At 46.0% G+C, this 18161-nt stretch overlaps 1 protein-coding gene across 3 annotated transcripts in view; it reads right to left on the bottom strand.

Annotated features, from left to right (window-relative positions):
* Positions 1-18161, bottom strand: part of LOC125916965 (PHD finger protein 12-like) — a 40264-nt gene that overhangs the window by 5863 nt on the left and 16240 nt on the right. For all 3 annotated transcript variants that reach the window (XM_049623214.1, XM_049623215.1, XM_049623216.1), the window contains exons 2-8: positions 12908-12980; positions 9961-10354; positions 8546-8666; positions 7161-7293; positions 5105-5269; positions 1967-2125; positions 591-1386 (exon numbers count right to left, since the gene is read on the bottom strand). In XM_049623214.1, the coding sequence (XP_049479171.1) occupies positions 591-1386; positions 1967-2125; positions 5105-5269; positions 7161-7293; positions 8546-8666; positions 9961-10354; positions 12908-12980 (1841 nt within the window). The remainder of the gene's footprint in view (positions 1-590; positions 1387-1966; positions 2126-5104; positions 5270-7160; positions 7294-8545; positions 8667-9960; positions 10355-12907; positions 12981-18161) is intronic.

Genomic DNA, 18161 nt, shown 5'->3' with positions numbered 1-18161 from the left:
ACTGCCTTTCTGCAAGTGGCCCAAGGGTGAGCTTCTGGGCCGGATCAACCTCTTTGGGCATGCCACTCTGCAGCTATCCTGAAAGGTGGTGTTGCTTTCTAACTCTGCGTTCCCTGGCATGGAAGCTCCTTCAAACCAGGGGGCTCTGAGAATCTGGATCAGGTGTGACCTGGTCTCTGGTGTGGATCATGAAACACGGAGGCCATCACCTAGAACCTCAGGCTGGCCACAGGGGTTCCAGAGATCATGCTGCCTTCCTCTAAGGTGATGGAACAAAACAAGCAGAAGACTAGGCCTGAAATGGGAAGGTGGAGTCAGGAGACCCAGCCGTGGTTCCGATCCTGCCACTGACTCGGTAGGTGACCTAGAGGAAATCACTTAAACTTTCAGAGCCTAAGCAACCCCACCAATAAAACGGGGGACAAGTTAACACATGCTTTCTCCTCTATCACATAAATGGGGAGAGGACAAATAAGACCAAGATCAAAGTCCTCTGAAATATGCACAGGAACGTAAGTGTTTTCTGAAGTTTAACTGCCAGAAATAGCATGAAACTACTCCAAATCACCCCCAGGTTGAGCACCACTCACCTGATGATGGCGCTGGTGAGCAGAATCGTTGGTTGGCTCCTGTGGCCAAGATACCATCTCCTGCTGCTTGGGGGGGAGTGAGCACCCGGGTGGCATTTGGGGGTGAGCCCAGTGGCCTTGAATCTGTCAATGGAGGTCCTATCTGTGATTGGACAGTCTTTCTTTGCAAAGTGCTGGTGTTCTCGATGCTGGCACAAGAGCTGGGAATGGAAGGGGGCAGGCTTGGGACAGGAACCAAACTCCTCTGGGGGCAAGAGCTGGGGCCAGTGGCATTCTCTGTCTTCACAATGATGCCGACGGTGTGGTTCTGAAGCCCCCCAGCCGCTGGTGGCGTGAGGGGCCGGGGCCAGCCTTGCCGGTGGGAGAGGCCTGGTAAGGGGGTGTTGGCGCCTGGAAGTCGCCGGGGGTCCGTGGAATCGGTGGGGTTGCTGTAGAGGTGTGGGCCATTGGCTTTCACCTCTGTGCTCACTGGCCCGTTGGCAGTCCCGCAGGGGGCTTTCTTGGATTTTTCCGCACAGGAACTGCAGCTGATGTCCTCTAGGGCTGGGGGCTGGTGGGGTGGAGAGCAGCTCAGGGAGTTCTGGGAGCTAATCCCCGAGGGGCAGGATAAGGGGCAGTGGGAAGGTGTAGGTGCCTTGTCAGCTGTTTGCAGGGAGGTGGTGATTGAGCTGTCAGTCACAATAACAGGCTTAATATCAGCCTTCTCTGTCTGTTCAGAGTCCCAATGCGAAGGCATCTGCTTAGCAGATAAATGTTTCAATATGCTGCACTGGAGCGCAACAACACTACAGAGCCACTGCAATGGAAGGAGAGGAGAGGAGAGGAGGGTGAGAGGCCTGGGAGGCGCTGGTCCTTCCTGCCCCAGAGGCCAGGGCTACAGCACAGCTGATAAACACTGTTTCCAAGGTCCCACTGCAAATGCCCAGAAAAGGTGTGCTTGACTTCTGATTAAGATTCCATTTCCATTTCCAAGCAAGACTTGTTGGTATACTCAGCAGCCAACACCCTGGTCGGCAGAGCTCACCTTGTGAACCAATATCCAGCAAGTACCCTAAGCAACTGCTGTGTGTCCAGCCCTATCAGCTAACCTCTCTATGGGTCTACTGGTCTCTTTCTGCAAGACAGACTTGCTCATCTCACAGCACACTGGGGGACGGATGGAGAAAAACAGACTGCTTGACTGTATTTCTTTTACTTGCCTCAGAATATCAGCCAGAGGTTCTCTCTGGAATATTCAACCACTGGGGGCTGGAGAGTGGGGGTCGGTGGGATTGCAGAAGATGGGGATGGGAATGGCACTGAGGCTACTTCCAGTAACAGCTGTGGTGAGAAGGAAGGAAGATTGGCTTTGGAATCCCAGCCCTGCCTTCACTCACCTCTTGCTGCTCTGCCTGGGTGGCTAAGTGCTCAGAGTTCAAAAGGTGCGTCTGTGATTCCTCGGGGATCCCGTTGCAGATCAGCTCCCCATCCCGAATGGCCGCGGGTGCAATGAGAGGGGGTGGAAACTGGTACTGAGATTTTATAGCATCGGGAACCTGTTTAGTATAGAAGGAGGAGGAGACGGAGATAGTGCCGACACGTCCAGTTGATTCTGCCTCTTCTGTCTGCGGTGCTGATGCCCGCGGGACCATCGTGCACTCTGGGGTCCACTAAGACAAGGAGGCTCAGTGGGCTGCAACCGCTCTGTGCCTCAGACACACACGCATTAGCTAGAGAAGGCACAGAGCTGGAAACGACAGGCGTGCGCCCCGTCCCCCACCTTCTTCATTCAGGTCTACGGCCCGCAGAAGCCAGAAACCATTGCTCTGGCCTAAAGAAGTGTAGGGCTGACACTGGACACAGCTTCAGAGTGGTACTCTCTAGGCTCTCACTGCTCAGCATCAAGTTTGGGAGAGTAAGCCGTATCTGAGAGGTAAAACGTCAAAGGAGGTCACATTTACAGTGGAAATGCTCAGCACGAAGTCTGGCCTGTGATAAGCACTCAGTCAATGTCAGTTTTCTTCGTCCACTCATTCATGACTCATGAAACAACTGAAGACCTCTTTGTTGTACAAAGACAGAAGACACGTTCTGAATCATGCCATGTAAGGATGAAAGAGCCACACAACAAGCCAAGAGTCATTCATACATTCAACCAACATTTATTGAGTACCTCCTGAGTCTGGACACTGTACCCAGTCCTAGAGATTCAGAGATGAAGAAAACTTAAGCTCTGCCCTCAAGGAGCTCACAGTCTCGTTGGGGGAGATAAACATTACAATACAGTGTAATGGGTCCTAGAATAGAGGCATGGCTAAGGAACTATTAAAAATATGGAGGAGAGTGCTTGTTTCTGTCTGGGGGACAAGGACAGATTTTATAGGAAGGCAGTATTTGAGACTTGGAAGTTGAGAACTTCCAGGCAGACAAAGGGGAAATAAGGGTAGGGGAGCAGCATACAAGGCAAAGAGATGTGGAAGCACATGACGGACTTGGAAAACATTTGGAGAACAGATTTGGTGACCGAGTCCCTATGGAGGATAACAGAAGAACTGAAAACGGTTCCCAGAATTTTGCCTTGAAGGACCGGGTGGAGATTGTGGTCATTCACTGAAACAGGAAATACAAGAGGAAGAGCAGATTTGGAGGCAGAAGACTTTCGGTCTTGGGCAAGTTGAGACTGAAGTGTCTGTGGGATGGGCAGACAGATATGAATCCAGACATGAGGAGAAAATCAAGAGATATGGAATTGAGAGACAGCACCATTAACGGTGGTGGCTGGTGCCATGGGCTTGTCCAAAGTCAGACAGGAATGGGAGGGGGAGGAATGGAGTGGTAGGCAAGCCTAAGGTTGCCCCCCTTGGCGAAGAGTGAAGGGGTTAGCAGGAAGAGGAATCCCTAACACAAAGTTCTTAGCCAATTTTGCTGCCCTGCTCTACATCAACAATGAGGATGGTTCAGGTCAGAGCTGGAACACTGTCCACCACCGTCCTGTGCTACCACAGTCCTCACTTCACTCTCAAATTGTCCAGTACGGAATGCTCAGCAGGCAGCTCTTTCTGCCCACGTGTCCTGTCCCCGTGCTATAACAAAAATACTTGTCTGCCCTGCAAGGAAAAAAAGGTGCTATTCAGGCAACTCGTGCCCTTGGATTTTCCTCAAGAATAGGGAAAGCTTGGGGCACCCAGGTGGCTCAGCTGGTTGAGCATCTGGCTCTTAATTTCACTCAGGTCATGATGTTATGGTTCAGGACATGAACCCTCGTCTGGTTCTGCACTGACAGTGCAAAGCCTGCCTGGGATTCTCTCCCCACCCCTTCACCCATCTCTGCCCCTCCCCTGCTTGTGCTCTGCTTCCTCTCTCTCTCAAAATAAATAAATAAACATGAAGGGGAGGGGGGAAGAATAGGGAAACCTTTGAAGGGGGAGAGGGCATTGTCAAATAGAATTTTCTCAAGGCTTTCTGGGACTGTTCACTTCAGCCGCCAGGCTCTCTTCCAAATCCACATGGTGAATTACACAGTTTAGTTTACTTTCAGATCTGTTTTACTGAGATATGAGGCATGCCACCTCTATAATACCCCCAACTGAAAACACCTTGATTTAATTTTAGAAACTGGTATTTATATTGAAGTATAAATATTTACACACTTAAGAGATTGTTATACAATTTCCAACAGTTAACATCTTGCTAGCTTGCTAGCGCTGACATCCACTGGAAGTGATGGGAGTGGGGTGAGTGATTTAAAGCGTTGCTGCCACCAAGTGGCCATATATGAGAATTGCTGGTCTCCACTGGCACACAGCACAGCCTGTGTGCAGGATTATTCCAAAAAGAGAAAAATCAAGCTTCTATGTGGGTCCACGGTGTTGGGCTCTCTAGGTTAAATGAATGAGGAAACTGAATGGCTTTTGAGAAACAGCCTCAACACCACCAAATGCTTTTCAATAAAGGAATTTTTTCTGTTGATCTCAGCAGATCTCAGCTAAAGTTGACACTTTAGCAACTGTCAAGTGCATACAAGAATGTCAGATATTATTACGGCAAGGCCACAACTTGGAATATTCGTTATATGTTACCAGCACCTTGGAAAAACAGATTTAACTCTCCTTTAGGCATTTTCCTCTTAAGTTTCTCAGCTGGGATAGCTCCTCCCTTCCACATGGGTCTCTGCTTTATCACCATCACCTTCACCCCGCCAGACAGCTCTTGGAAAGGGGCCACCTCCCAGGAACAGATAGCATGAGTACCAGGCCAGGGGTGGCAATAGCAGAGCACATCCGTCTGGCGGAAGGGGCTAACGAGCACTCATCAGGAGAACTGAAGACTTGCAGAGTTTGGGGTTTGGCCTTGGTAATCCTGACCACCGCCCTCAAGTATTAAAATGTGTGGTCACATTCACCACTTGTTGAGACACCACAGACAAATCTCAGGGCTTCAGTCTCCCTGTCTATAAATTTGGGACCACAATCCTCTGTCTATCCCATGAAAGCAATCAGAGCCCACTCTCCTGCCTGCTCCAGGTTGGGACTCACCTTCAAGCTTCTTCTTTTGACTGACTGGAGCACTCGGCGGTTAGGAGGGTGCTTCTTGTGGATTCGGTTCAGGAAGTCCACTTTGACCACATGCTGCGAAATGGTGTCCTGGAAACGGTCAAACACCTGGCACCGATTGCTCAGCGTCATATTCTTCTGGTTCAGCTAGGGACAAAGCAGACACACTTTTACAATGACCCTCAAAAGGCATCCCCTCCCAACTAACTATCCTCTAGGTCTGAAAAATAGAAGCCCTTGGCCAAATAGGTTCCTTCTGTCAGGGGCTGATACGTCAACACCCCTGTCAGAGGGCTAGGGAACACCGGTAAGACTTTCTCCCTCAGTCCTGCCTGGTCCAGAGAGGGAAAACTGGTATGTTCCTATTCCCTAGAGAGGCTTGAGGGGGACAGGAAATAGGAAATTAGTCACAAGTACCCTTCAAATCCAGCCTGACAGCTCAGACCACCTTTTGCCAGTGGACCCTAACAGAGCACAGGTTTCAGAGGACAGGCGGGGCCTTGGCCCTCGAGACCCAGACTTCCTTTCTAGCAAGGCACTCATTCCCACGGGAAGCAGGACGGTTTCCTATATAGGAGCTTGGCTAACAGCAAGGATCAGCACCAGAATCCTGTGTGTTCTGCTCTATTCCTCTTCCAACATACCAGGGAACATTAGTGAGCCCATCTGGATATCACAGTCCTGCTCTAGAGGAGGAGGAAACCCTGGGCTGCTCTAAGAGGCCGAAGGGAGGGAAGAAAGAATTTTGCGCAGCAGCATACAAAAGGCATATAAAAACTATGCCACTTTCCCTCTAAACTTTAATGCAAAAAAGATCTGCTCAGAAGCTTCATGATTAGTAAGGTAGGAAAAACCCCTAAGTGGCTAAGTAAATAAATTATCTAATTAATAATTTTTCATCTGTTGGAAAGTTGCTCTTTAAGATTCATATTTGGGCGTATAGCTGATGGTAGTTTTTTTCTGGTTTGGCAGGAGGCAAAATGAAACACTCGTAACTGAGCTTGGAGAGAAGCTTCCTCCTACATAAACCTTTCTGAGCAGCGTTAGCCAAATGAAGAGGCCAAAGCAAACGTTTTTGCCCCATGTGTGCAAGTCTATAACCAAGGCTCCTCAGTGCAATGTGAGGAGCACTCTGTCACGCTGAGGGTCAAAAGACATTCCGTGGTCATTACCATCTTATACACAATGTCTTAAGCAATAATCTTTTTAATCTGGAAAGGCTGAACTTATAAGGGAGCTGCTCTTCTGAAGCCCTCACCCATTCAACCTTGTAAACGGCTGTTCTTAGTGCCTAGAAGGAAAGGGCCTAAGCCTAAGCCTCTTTTGGAGATAGCAAACTACAGTTCTGTTTTAGCCCCAGGAAGCGTCTGGAAAATGTACCCAAGACTCCTGGGAGATAAGATAAAAGGACCCTTACACCAGTCATTCATTCAACAACTTACTAACTATCATGCACCATGGTAAGGTGGGGGTCAAAAACTAAAGAGAAGGGGAAGATCCTCATGGGATGCCTAGGACACGTTAGTGTTCAATAAATGGCTGAATGTTTGGAACACTGTTATCCATGTCAATTCTTCAATTCTCCCAAGTTACTGGGATTTGACTGTCTGTCATTCTTGAGATATGAGAATAAACATTTTAGAATTTCTAGTTTGCTCCCTCTAAAAATAAGAGACAGGAAAATACAGAGGCAGCTACCACGAGAACATTTATTCCCATGAGTTGGATCGAATATACGCACCCCCCCCCCCTCCTTCATGGCTATAACATCAACTGCTCAATTCACCATGGAATAAATTTATGTATAAACAATCAAGTCTGCCTGTACAGCTAAAACAAGGCATTGTGGGAAAATGCAAAACGCACAGCTGAGGCATGTCAAAGTGATTGGAACTGAGTAGGATGGTCTGCAGAAATCCGTATTTGAGAGATTACATAGCGAACTCTGGTACAAAGCTGACCTTACTATGCTTTCTACTGAATCAGGCCATGCCCTGGCTGTGCCCAGAGAGAACAGAAGGGACAATGCTGTACTTACCACCACATGTTCGATGTGATTCGGACACATCCATCTGCCCAGGGGCATGGCAGTGAGCGGTGGCTCGAGGCAGTCCATGTGGAACAGGAGGGGGCAATAGTCACACTGGATGAGAGGGGCCACACGGCAGCTCCTGCAAAAAAGAGATGTAGGCCATTTCTGTGGCAAGATGGGAGAATTCAAACCAACCGTGCACTATGGAATAGCCTCTCCTTAATCCTCACAACGTTCTCCCAGGGCCTCCTCCCCCAGTGATCAGTTACACTCAGTTAGGAAGATGGATGAAGTTGGGGGCTACCACCAGGCTCTCCATTATTCTCTAAGAGGAATGTGTCTTGTGGGGAAGTGAATGTTTATTTGGAGTATAGCTAAAGTGGCTGTCAGAGCAGGAATGATCAATGCTCAGTGCCCACAGGGGGAAGACAGCCAACTCCGCTCTGATTTTTCTACTCCTTAAAAGAAAGTAACTACCTTATTTAAAAAAACAAACAAACAAAAAAAAACCCAACAACAAAAAATCCCTCTAGCCCTGTTTCTAGAGTCTTACACTACAGCAAGAAAGGATTTCTCTTCTGCGTGAAGCACCCAGCAAAAATGACACAGGAAGAGTTGTGTTGGGAAATAATTCTGTGATGTATTCATGTATATGCACAGTTCAAGGGAGGGGCTTCAGCAAGTAACTATGATATTCCCTGGGTCCCTGAGATGCACTGGAGCCTCAGTCTGGGCCTGGCTCAGAGTTCTTTCTGCTGCCCTACTATCTAGTTCCCTATAGCTTTTGTTGTGGAACCTTTCTTTCTTTCTTTCCTTTTTTTGGGAACATTTCTTTTTGATGGCTATTTTCTCCTGCTATCCTGCCCTTCTAAGATACCCAGGCCAGTAAGTCCAGCGTCAGTAATTGAAGCAGCTGGTTCCCGTCACTGAGGAGATCCTTTTTGAAGGAAACCAGTGTCTCAGGGAAGCTACAACTGGGGCAGCCTGGAGGCTTTTGGAAGTCATCCAGTCTGATGCATGTTAGCTACCATGGATACTTGTACTGCTTTTAAACTCATCTTTGGTGATTTAAAAAGTTATTTGCCCTTTCCAGGGACCTGTGTCTCTGCTGGCCACGGTTCCTCTTGCTAGCTAGTCAAAATATCTCACGCTTCTGTTTAAGTCCAACCCCTCCTATTCGAGCCTCTATAAACACAGTCTACAGTACTTAAGGGAATTTGCTGTGAAGACAGTCAAGGCTCTGGTCAATTAGTCACTCAGTCTCTGTACTCATACCATCAGAATATGGGTTATCCCCATTTAACAGACAGAGTTTGGGAGAGATGATGGAAGAGAGAAAAAACCTCATTTGCTGAATATGGGGAAGAGTCCTTAGTATGGACGAAAAATACCTGTTACATGTGAAGCATACTTTGACTGGTAAGGGAACAAGACCATTGTGATCTAACTCATGCTGTGTCTTCTTAACATTTTTTCCCGTGGTTTCCTCCTTTCTTCTCCTCTTGCTAGAACCTAGAAGAGAAATTAATGGTGCTGAACTCTCTTGGATGCAGAGTTCCTAGTCTGGGATATGGAAACAACAATAAGTGAAAGGAACAGATCTCCGTAAGAGCATGTGCCACAGCCTAGACACGGGTCTCTTTCTGAGACCCCCTCGGCTGGTTTCAAATGAGAAAAAAGAATAGGAAGGGAGGAAAAGGAACACTGAGACATAAATCAGAACTATGGTCTGAAGTCACCTGTTCTGTGGCAGAAACACATCTATGTTTTGCAAACATGAAGTGGTCAGAAGCTTAGGTTGTTAGATACTGCAACCTAAGAAATACACATGCCCGAGTCAAATGGTCAACAAAGACTGTTCTGTGGAGGTGGCTGAAGAAAAGACTATAATTTTACTGCATTTTTATAGAAATCAGAAAAGTTTTGATTCTATATACCTCCTGCTGACTGAACAGCATTCTTAAGCCTGCCAATTTCACTTTCTCTGGGAAAAAGAAAATAACATCCAGAAGCTTTGTGGCATCAAGTAGAAGACATGATTAAAGGGGGAAAAAAAGGGCAATTTGGTAACATTTTATCAAACTATAAATGCATAGTTGTAACCCAGCAATTCGAACAGTAGGAATTTACCCTACAGATACACAATGTTATATTTACAGAATTATTTGAAGAAGCATCTATAATAACAGAAGATCAGGAACAACCTGAATGTCCATTAATAGGAGATCAGTGAAATAAATTATGTCATGTCTATATGATAGACTATTATGCAACCATTAATAAAAACTGAGGAATGTCTACATTAATATGGAAAGATCTCTAGAGCATACTGTGAGGTGAAAAAAGCAAGATGCAGACCAGTATACCAAATAAGCTATTTAAAGGGAAAATACTGAGCATATTATATTTCTTTGCTTATATACGCACAAAGAAATTCCAGAAGGAGATACACAAGAACCAAACAGTGGTTATCTGAGAGGGATATGAAGGTAGAGATCAGGCAAATGGCAGGCAGGGGTGGAAGGGCAATTTTTCATTTTAAGCCTTTTTATATTTTTCGGCTTTTGAACCATGTGAATATATTACCTATATTTTTAAAAAGGGGATACCTTGAAGGGCAGAAAATAGAAAACTGAATAAGCACGGTCAAGGCTAAAACCTTCAAAGATGTCCAGGAAGAACAAAGAACAGGAACATGAGAGTGGCTACTCGCCCGGTGATCCCACAGGCAGCACTGCCCTCTGGCTGGACAGTAGTCTTTTGGGGCAGCTGGGGTGGGGGGCGGGGACGTGACACTTTGGCTAACCTGGTAGTGCAGTGGTACAAGTCAGTTCATTGGGCAACTGAAATTGGGTGGGGTTCCGCTCCATGGCGGCAGCGATCAGCAGCTCAAAGGGCCGCCTTAGCTGGGGCTGCACATAGTCCGGCTCAGCTGCCACTGGCTCCTCGTCCACGTCAATGATGTCCTCGTCGACATCATTCTGCTCAGAGGTGGGGGTCTCTGTGCTGGCGTTGGATGTGGGCGTGCCAGGCCGGCTGGCTCTCCTCTCCAGGATCCGGGCGTGGGCAATGGCCTTGAGTTCAGTTTTGCTGGCTGATCTGTCCAACAAGTCGGTATCACTGCTGGGAGATGTAGTCCGTTTGCCGGATTTGTCCACCAGTCCATTGACGTGGCCCAGCTCCTTTTTCTGCTCTCGTTTCTGTGCAAATGAACAGGTAGGCCCATCACATAAAGTACCACAAAACAGAAAGAGATGGATACTACAAAGACCACTAGCCAAAATTATGAAATTCTCCAACATGTTACAGACTCATCCACCTGGGGACTTGGAACACGGGTCTGTCCAAGTTGACAAAACTACAGCTGAACTAAACTAAAGCTGGCGAAACTGCAGCAGAGACTCACCAGACAGCAGGGAAAGTTAGAAACAATTACGCACATTTATCACACATCATTTACTTGAAGTCATCGTTTGATGCACACCATCTCTATACAAAGTACAGGGGTAAAGGGATTAAAAGTTACCACAGCGAGAATAAATTTAGTGAGGCTAAGGGAGAACGGTGAGAAAAATATAGCAGGACTCAACATCACTGTAGTTTGCCATGGAGCATCCTGACCTCCTGAATGGGTTTAAGAATTTTGCTCAAAATAAAGTCTGCAAAAGCAAAGGTAAGATAGGCAAACAGAGGTCCCTGTCCAGGGAGGTTGGGTGCTGACAGGGAAAGTAACTACACTGCAAGGTGGTGGGGTTGTGTGTGGAAGGTAGCCACCCAGCGACCACAGTGTCTGAGAATGGTGGCTTTCAGTATTTCAAGTTTTACTAGGACTCTGGAAAGGACACTTCTTCAAATGGGAATGTGGGGAAATGGAAAAAGACTATATTTATTCAGTAGGACTGGACGACTGGTATTACATTTTCCTCTAGGACTCCAAAGAGCAGTCCAATGAAGGTTTAACACTGGTCTCTAATCAGGAGACCCGGGATCTGTCCCAGTTCTGCCACTGATTGCTTATGACCCTGGATGACTCAGGTTGGTGGGCAGGAGTTTCCCTGTCTGTAAAGTAAGACTAGTAAAACCTTTCTTCTCCTCCTTTCAAAGATATGGTGGAGACAGAGGGTGACATATGTGAAAGGGATGGCTGAGTCGGGGGAAGATCTAGCCTCCACTAGGAACAGGACCTGAACATCAAAGGTTAATGAGGCCCAAAGGATGAATCATTTCAGTCCACTTCAGCGTAACTACAGGAGGCCAAAGAGGGATAGAGGTAGTGGTGGTGGAAAAGGCAGATTTGGCACTGGTAGGCAAAAAAGCCCATTTGAGAGCATGTCACTGTGGCATTTCGGGGAAAGCACACTATGTTAGAAAAAGGCTACTGTAATCCCTGTCAAGCAGCTCTGTTTCTAGAAAACTGATGAAGAGGCAATAGAAATTTGGAGTAAGACAATTTGGCTCTGTTAATTCTTTTGAGTCCTCATTCTACATTTGTAAGCCTCAGTTTCTTCCTTTCTAAAATGGAGGTACTATCACCGGCACCCCAAACGACTGCATGGATCAAATGAGAGAACACATGTAAAATACCCAGCATTTGACGGGCACTAAAATAATGTTAGTTCTTCTTCTCCACCCTCTTTTCCTGGTTTTACTTTTTCTTTCACGTCCAGTTTCTGGAGTGGCAGGTTTCTGAAAGGCCTCCTGGCTGGTAGGTGCTTCTAACTGGCTCTGCTCTAACCTAACTGGGGATGCACAGGGAGAGATGCGGACAGGTGGTTAGGCTGGAGGACAGCCTGGTTTGTGGACTTCAGGGGCAATCAAACCATAGCTGGGGCTAACTGGCTGACTTGGCCTTGCCTTGCCTTTTAATAAGAACCCGTGTGCAGATGTTGAAAAATAAAAGTCTGTTTACCTTCTTAAAGGCTGAAAACTGTTACACACATAAACCACAATCTCTGAATCATCTCATCCTGTTTCTGCAACCAAGGAAATCATCATTCATTGTGACATCATGTTCAGGGGCCAGGAAAACAGAAGTGATGTCACAACAAAGGCAAGTTGCTTGGTGTGCGATTAGTGTGGAGGGAGGGAAGGGGATGGTTTACAGTTCATAGACAGATTCTAATTCACAGCCTCTAATTTGAGGATTGGGTCTCTCATATTCTGACTGGAAAAACAGCTACTTCCTTTTTTGATAAAGAGGAATTTAGCTTTTGCACGCCACAAAAGTTCTCAAAGTAGAAAATCATGTTCTCAAAGCCAGTACTGAACTATCAAAGCCAAGGGAAGGGGAGCTAAAGAGAGATTAGGCAACCTGGGGTACAAAAGGCTTCCGAGTACTCTCCCACACACCCAGCCAAGCCTTATTTGCCTTGGGGTGAGGGGCATCCTTCTTCCATCAAGCTGGAGAAGCAGCCTTGCTTTTCTTCAGCTATTTTCAGTCAGGGATAGAACTGCCACATTCAGGCCATTTTTCAGGAGGTCTACAACTCCTCAGTCTACTCCTGTCACTAGTGAATGAACATGGCTCAATAAATTAACACACCTCTTCTGCCCATTTCAGCAGCCCATGTTTGGATTTTAGGCCCTACTGGATTCCAAACAGTCACCATGGGGAGAGTGAGGGTGATTCCAGGGCTGGAAAAGACAAGAAGAAGGGACGAAAATGCCTTCAGGGCCAGGCCGTCTTAGCTCTAGAATATCAGTGCTCTAGATCTGGCATTCTGAGCAAAGCCTTCAGAAAGCGCCATTATTACCTTTCGGCGAACAGTGCACCGGTGACACATCCACTCCCCAGGAGGCAACATCTCTTCACTCAGTGGAGGATTACTGTGGGGAAAAGACAAGGGCAAGACTAAGTACTAACCTTTGATGCAGCAGGAAAAAGCCTAGGTAGGTCTGGCACAGAGCTACCTGTCCCTCGACTCCTATTCTGGCCCGTCCTGTAGCACTGCCAGGGCTCTTTCTCTCATCTTTCAAGATGCTAACGTGGCATCGTTTACAATAACCTAAAGAGTGAGGACCTACTCCCACATCTTAGGAAGAGAAGCCAAATCCAGAGCTCTCAACATTGGGCTTTACAGAGAAAGACAGAAGTAGTCTGGAGCCTTGAGAATCATCCCCCAACTATATCATGCTAACAGAATCATTGATAGGTTCTCTACAGTCTTCAAAGTTTGTCGGTATAAGTCTAAGCTCTTTCATCTGCAATTCAAAGCCCTGTGTAGCACGGTCCCATTCTACCTTCCCAGGACCCTTTCAGGTACGCTTTCGCCAGGTCAAATTGAAGACTTGATATTTCTTTCTCTAGAGCCCTTTCCCACTAGAACGCTATGCCTCTTAAACCCTATTAATCCTGTAAGGCTTAATTAAAGATGGCTGCAAATTGTTTGCTATTCCTACCATCTAAAGGTAGGCCATTTCCTTCCTCTTGAATTAGGCTTGCCTTGTGACTTGTATTGACTAGTAGAACGCAGCAGAGGTGACCTATGTTGTAACTTCTGAGGCTGGCTCTTAAGAGACCTGCAGATTCCATTTTTTCATGTTTGGAATGTTCCATCTCAGGGCCCTGCTCTCACGCCAAGAGGCCACACTCAGGAGAGTTAAGGCGCTCCAATTAACAGCTTCCTCTGAATTCCAAGCCAAAAGCCAGCATGAATTACTGCTATGTGACTAAGCTGTCTTAGATCATGCCAGCTTAGTAGAGCTTCTAAAGTACTGTGGTCCCAGACAACACAATGCTGAACAGAAAAACCACCCAGCTGAGCTAAGTCACCACATGGACTTGTGAGAGAGAATAACCAGTGTCTGTTTTAAGCCACTGAGTTTTGGGTAGTTTGTTACACAGCAACATGTAACTGAGTACAGCTCCTCCATGTGCTCTGCCTGGATTACTGGGACCTCCTGGATATGTGGATTGTATGATTTAGTTCTCTTTTGCGACTTCTCATGTTTTCCCTTGTGTGGCAGTTCTCGCTCTTTTTTTTTAATGTTTATTTTTGAGAGAGAGAGAAAGAGACAGAGAGAACATGAGCAGGGGAGGGGCAGAGAAAGAGGGAGACAGAGAATCTGAAGCAGGTTCCAGCCTCTGAGCTCTCTCTCAGCACAGAGCCCAATGCGGGGCTCGAACCCATGAACCGTGAGATCATGACCTGAGCTGAAGTCGGATGCTTAACCAACGGAGTCACCCAGGCACCTCCTCTTTTTTCCTTTCTTAAGTTTTATTTAAGTAATCTCTACACCCAAAGTGTGGCTTGAACTCACAACCCCAAGATCAAGAGTTGCACACTCTTCTGACCCAGCCAGGCGCCCCGTTCTTTCTTTTCCCTTTTCTTTTCTTCTTTTCTTTCTTTCTCTATCCATCCATCCATCCATCCATCTGTATATCCAATTTTTTTCTTTAGTGTTTGTTTATTTTTGGGAGAGAGAGAGAGAGCAGGAAAGGGGCAGACAGAGAGGGAGACACAGAATCTGAAGCAGGCTCCAGGCTCCGAGCTATCAGCACAGAGCCTGACGCGGGGCTCGAACTCAGGGACCATGAGATCAGGACCTGAGCCGAAGTCAGATGCTTAACCAACTGAGCCACCCAGGCACCCCCATCCAATTTTTAAAAAGTTAAGCTCTATGCCCAATGCGAGGCTTGAACTCACATCCCTGAGATCAAGAGTCACATGCTATACTGACTGAGTATAGCCCCTCTTATTTTTTTCATTAGAGGGACCAAGACAAGGACTAAATCTCTTCCCACCTTGTAGCTTTATAATACAGAGGTTGTGCATACAGTAGTCACTCAGTCAATACTGAATCAAAATTAGAGCTGTATAGGGCTGGCCTTACTGAACCTCCAGATCATTGATTTCCACTGAAGTTACACCAAGAACCATATGTATGAGACTTTATTAAATTCTTGAGAGAGTCACATTTCTAAGTCTGTACAGTAGCAGTTCTCAAAGTGTGGTTCCCAGATCAGAAGCAAGCATCAGTGTCATCAGGGAACTTATTAGCAAAGAAACACAAATTCTGAGACCTCACTTCAGGCCTACAGAATCAGAAATTCTGTTATGGAGAATGAGGATACATTTATGCTAAAGAAATACTTATATCTGGTTCCTAGCAGTCAGAAGGGAGTTTTTCATCCAAAAAAAAAAAAAAAAGAAATACTAAAAAAATAATTGAGGGCTGAATATATAAGGACTCTTCTTGAAGTCCCAAGGCTTAATATTATGCTGCTCTACTGTTTCTATCTACAAGAGCACTTGGCTTGGCAAATTTTCCTAGCTTCTGCTTTGCCACGCTTCCCTGGAGACCTGAATATACATGTCAGGATATCCACTAAGTCCTCACAGCTCTTTGCTTCCTTTCCTCCCTGTTTCATTGGTGGACTCTCAGGAGATCCTTAGTAGGATGCAGAAAACCTGGAGGCATACTGGCCTGTTGTGACAGGTTTTCAAGCCCTAGAGGACCATAGGTGAATGTCACCTGTAAAGTCTTCCCTAGTTCTCACCAATGGATTTCTGCATAGCCTACATCCAAACTAATGAAATGTATGCATGTAATTTGCAAAGGCTTACAGACTCTGCTATGCTTCAGCAACCATCATATTAAAATTAACCCTGAAAAGGCTGTCACTTCTGATTCTGTTTTTCATCATTTCTTTTCATCTGCCCATTTGGCTTTGTACCAAGATACTCTTTACCAAACATGTAAAGCAGAGAAGGGCAAGGCAAGGTGGTTTGAATTGAGACCTTTTACTAAGATGTAAATGGCTTCCTGGCCACCCTTCATGATTCCCTCAATCTAGCCCCAACCCCTATTGGCAGAATGAGTTATTGAAAACACAATTCTGATCATAGCACCCTCCTTATTAAAAAGCCCTTCAGTATCACCCCTACCCTATCCATTATAGGATAAAGTTCAAACTCCTCAGTATTGTAGGTTAAGACCCTTGTGGCCAGAATCCTGCCTCTTTCTCTAGCTTCATTAACCTGGTGGCTCCCCACACAGTCCATATACCCTTTCTTTAGTCTGTGTGTCTGTTCATTTTGGAGCTGCTACTTACAACCACAAAAGCTGGCCCTTCCCTCATTCCTTCACCCAGTGGATTCTTTATCTTTTGGGGCTCAAGTCAGATATTACACCTCCAGGACGCCTTCTCTGGCAGCCCCTGATTCCCTATAGCACTTCTGTACCACACTGTACTGAAACTATTATGCACTGGAACCCCCTTCTCTATGCTTTATTTACCTTTGTACCTCCACACTCTGCGAGGTGCCTGGCATACACAAAGTACTCAATAAAGCTTTAGAGAACTGGTGAACACTGGGGCATCTGGGTGGCTCAGTTGCTTGCACATCCGACTCTTGATTTCAGCTCAGGTCATGATCTCACAGTTTATGAGTTCGAGCCCCACATTGGGCGCTGCACGGCCAGTGTGGAGCCTGCTTGGGATCCTCTCTCCCTCTCTATCTGCCCTTCCCCTGCTCACACTCTCTCTCAAGTAAATACACACACACACACACACACACACACACACACACACACACACACAGAACTGGGGAATACTAAAATAGGCTTCTAGGAAGCAAATGAGGCAAAGCAATGCAGTTAGGCAGGCACTTGTTTTTGGTGGTTAAATCGCACACAAAATAATTTGTTTTCTAAGTCACGAAATGGTAAGATATCAAAGTCAAAGTCCACACTTGCAAACCAACCTGACTCATTTAAATCCTCTTTAAACAATTTGGTTTCTTGGTTCTTTTTCTTAACACAGGGGTAAATTACTTAAAGTCTGTATTAAGGGGCTCTTAAAAGTAGCTCCTGGTTGGTTTCTAAAGGATTGATTTTAGAGATACCAACTTTAAGAACACTTGTTTCTCAGAATTCTAGATTATGGGCACAGGCTCCTCTTGTCTGCACTAAAGTGTGTGATAAGGGCTGTGAGTTTAGGGAATAGTACAGAGAAGTCAGAATGTTATTTCCAGGATGAGCACAGAACATTTAAAAGTGAGACCTTGTTGAGATTTTTGCTGCTTTCTCAAAGACAGAATGCGCATCTTGAAATAAACTTGAAAATGTGGCATCTTTTTAAATGTTTGTTTATTTATTTTGAAAGCAAGAGAGAGGGAGAGAGTGCACGAGTCATGTCAGGGATGGGTAGAGAGGGAATGCTAAGCAGGCTCCAGGCTGTCAGCACAGAGCTGGACTCAGGACTAGATCCCACGAACTGTGAGATGATGACCTGAGCCTGAGCTGAAATCAAGAGTCGGCTGCTTAACCGACTGAGCTATCCAGGTGCCCCGAAAATGTGCTATCTTGAGAGAAGGCAGTAATATATGATAGGATGGATAGGGAAGGAAAGTCTATGTTTCTAGAAAATGAACATCACAGGTACACCCGGAATACAGAAACTGCCCACGATAAAGCTTTCTCATGACAATGTTTCCTCTTTGCCCCTAGTAATTCCTTTCAAGCTAATATTTAGAAGGCAGTTTTTCAACTCAAATATCTAGAGCAAAAGGGATTCATGAAATGGATCCAGGAAAGACAGACTGTCACTGGAGTAATAAGCTCAGGAACTAGTTCCGAAAGAGGCTGTTGTGCAGACAGACTGGTTTGATTCGCTATCAGAAATTTTGCCAACAGGGAGAGGATTCCAGGGAGAAAGGAGATTCTGCAGCTTCAAGACACTCATGTACATAACACATTCTGGAGACTTCCCCATCTCAGCTGCCCATCTTAAAGCTCTTTCTCCCATAAGAATGGTGTTCCCATAAGTTTAGTGTGCAACTTTGAAACGATTACACGCCTACCAGAGTCTTTAAATCAGGGTATGTCTGTCAAGAAAAACAAGGCTTTGTCTCAGCTCCCGCTCATCCCTATATATCAACGAAGACAAGGTGCTCAGAGCCATTCTCTATAAAAGGAAATCGTTAAAAGTTAAAAGTCAGGTAATGTTGGAAATGCTCTATTAGAGTTTCTGCTGTGCAGCAGTGAAAACCATGAGGACACTAT

Source organism: Panthera uncia, unplaced genomic scaffold (genome assembly GCF_023721935.1).
Source record: "Panthera uncia isolate 11264 unplaced genomic scaffold, Puncia_PCG_1.0 HiC_scaffold_1368, whole genome shotgun sequence".
Taxonomy (NCBI): Eukaryota; Metazoa; Chordata; class Mammalia; order Carnivora; family Felidae; genus Panthera; species Panthera uncia.
The sequence above is the reverse complement of the archived record's forward strand: the minus strand, read 5'-3'. Positions and strand labels throughout refer to the sequence as shown.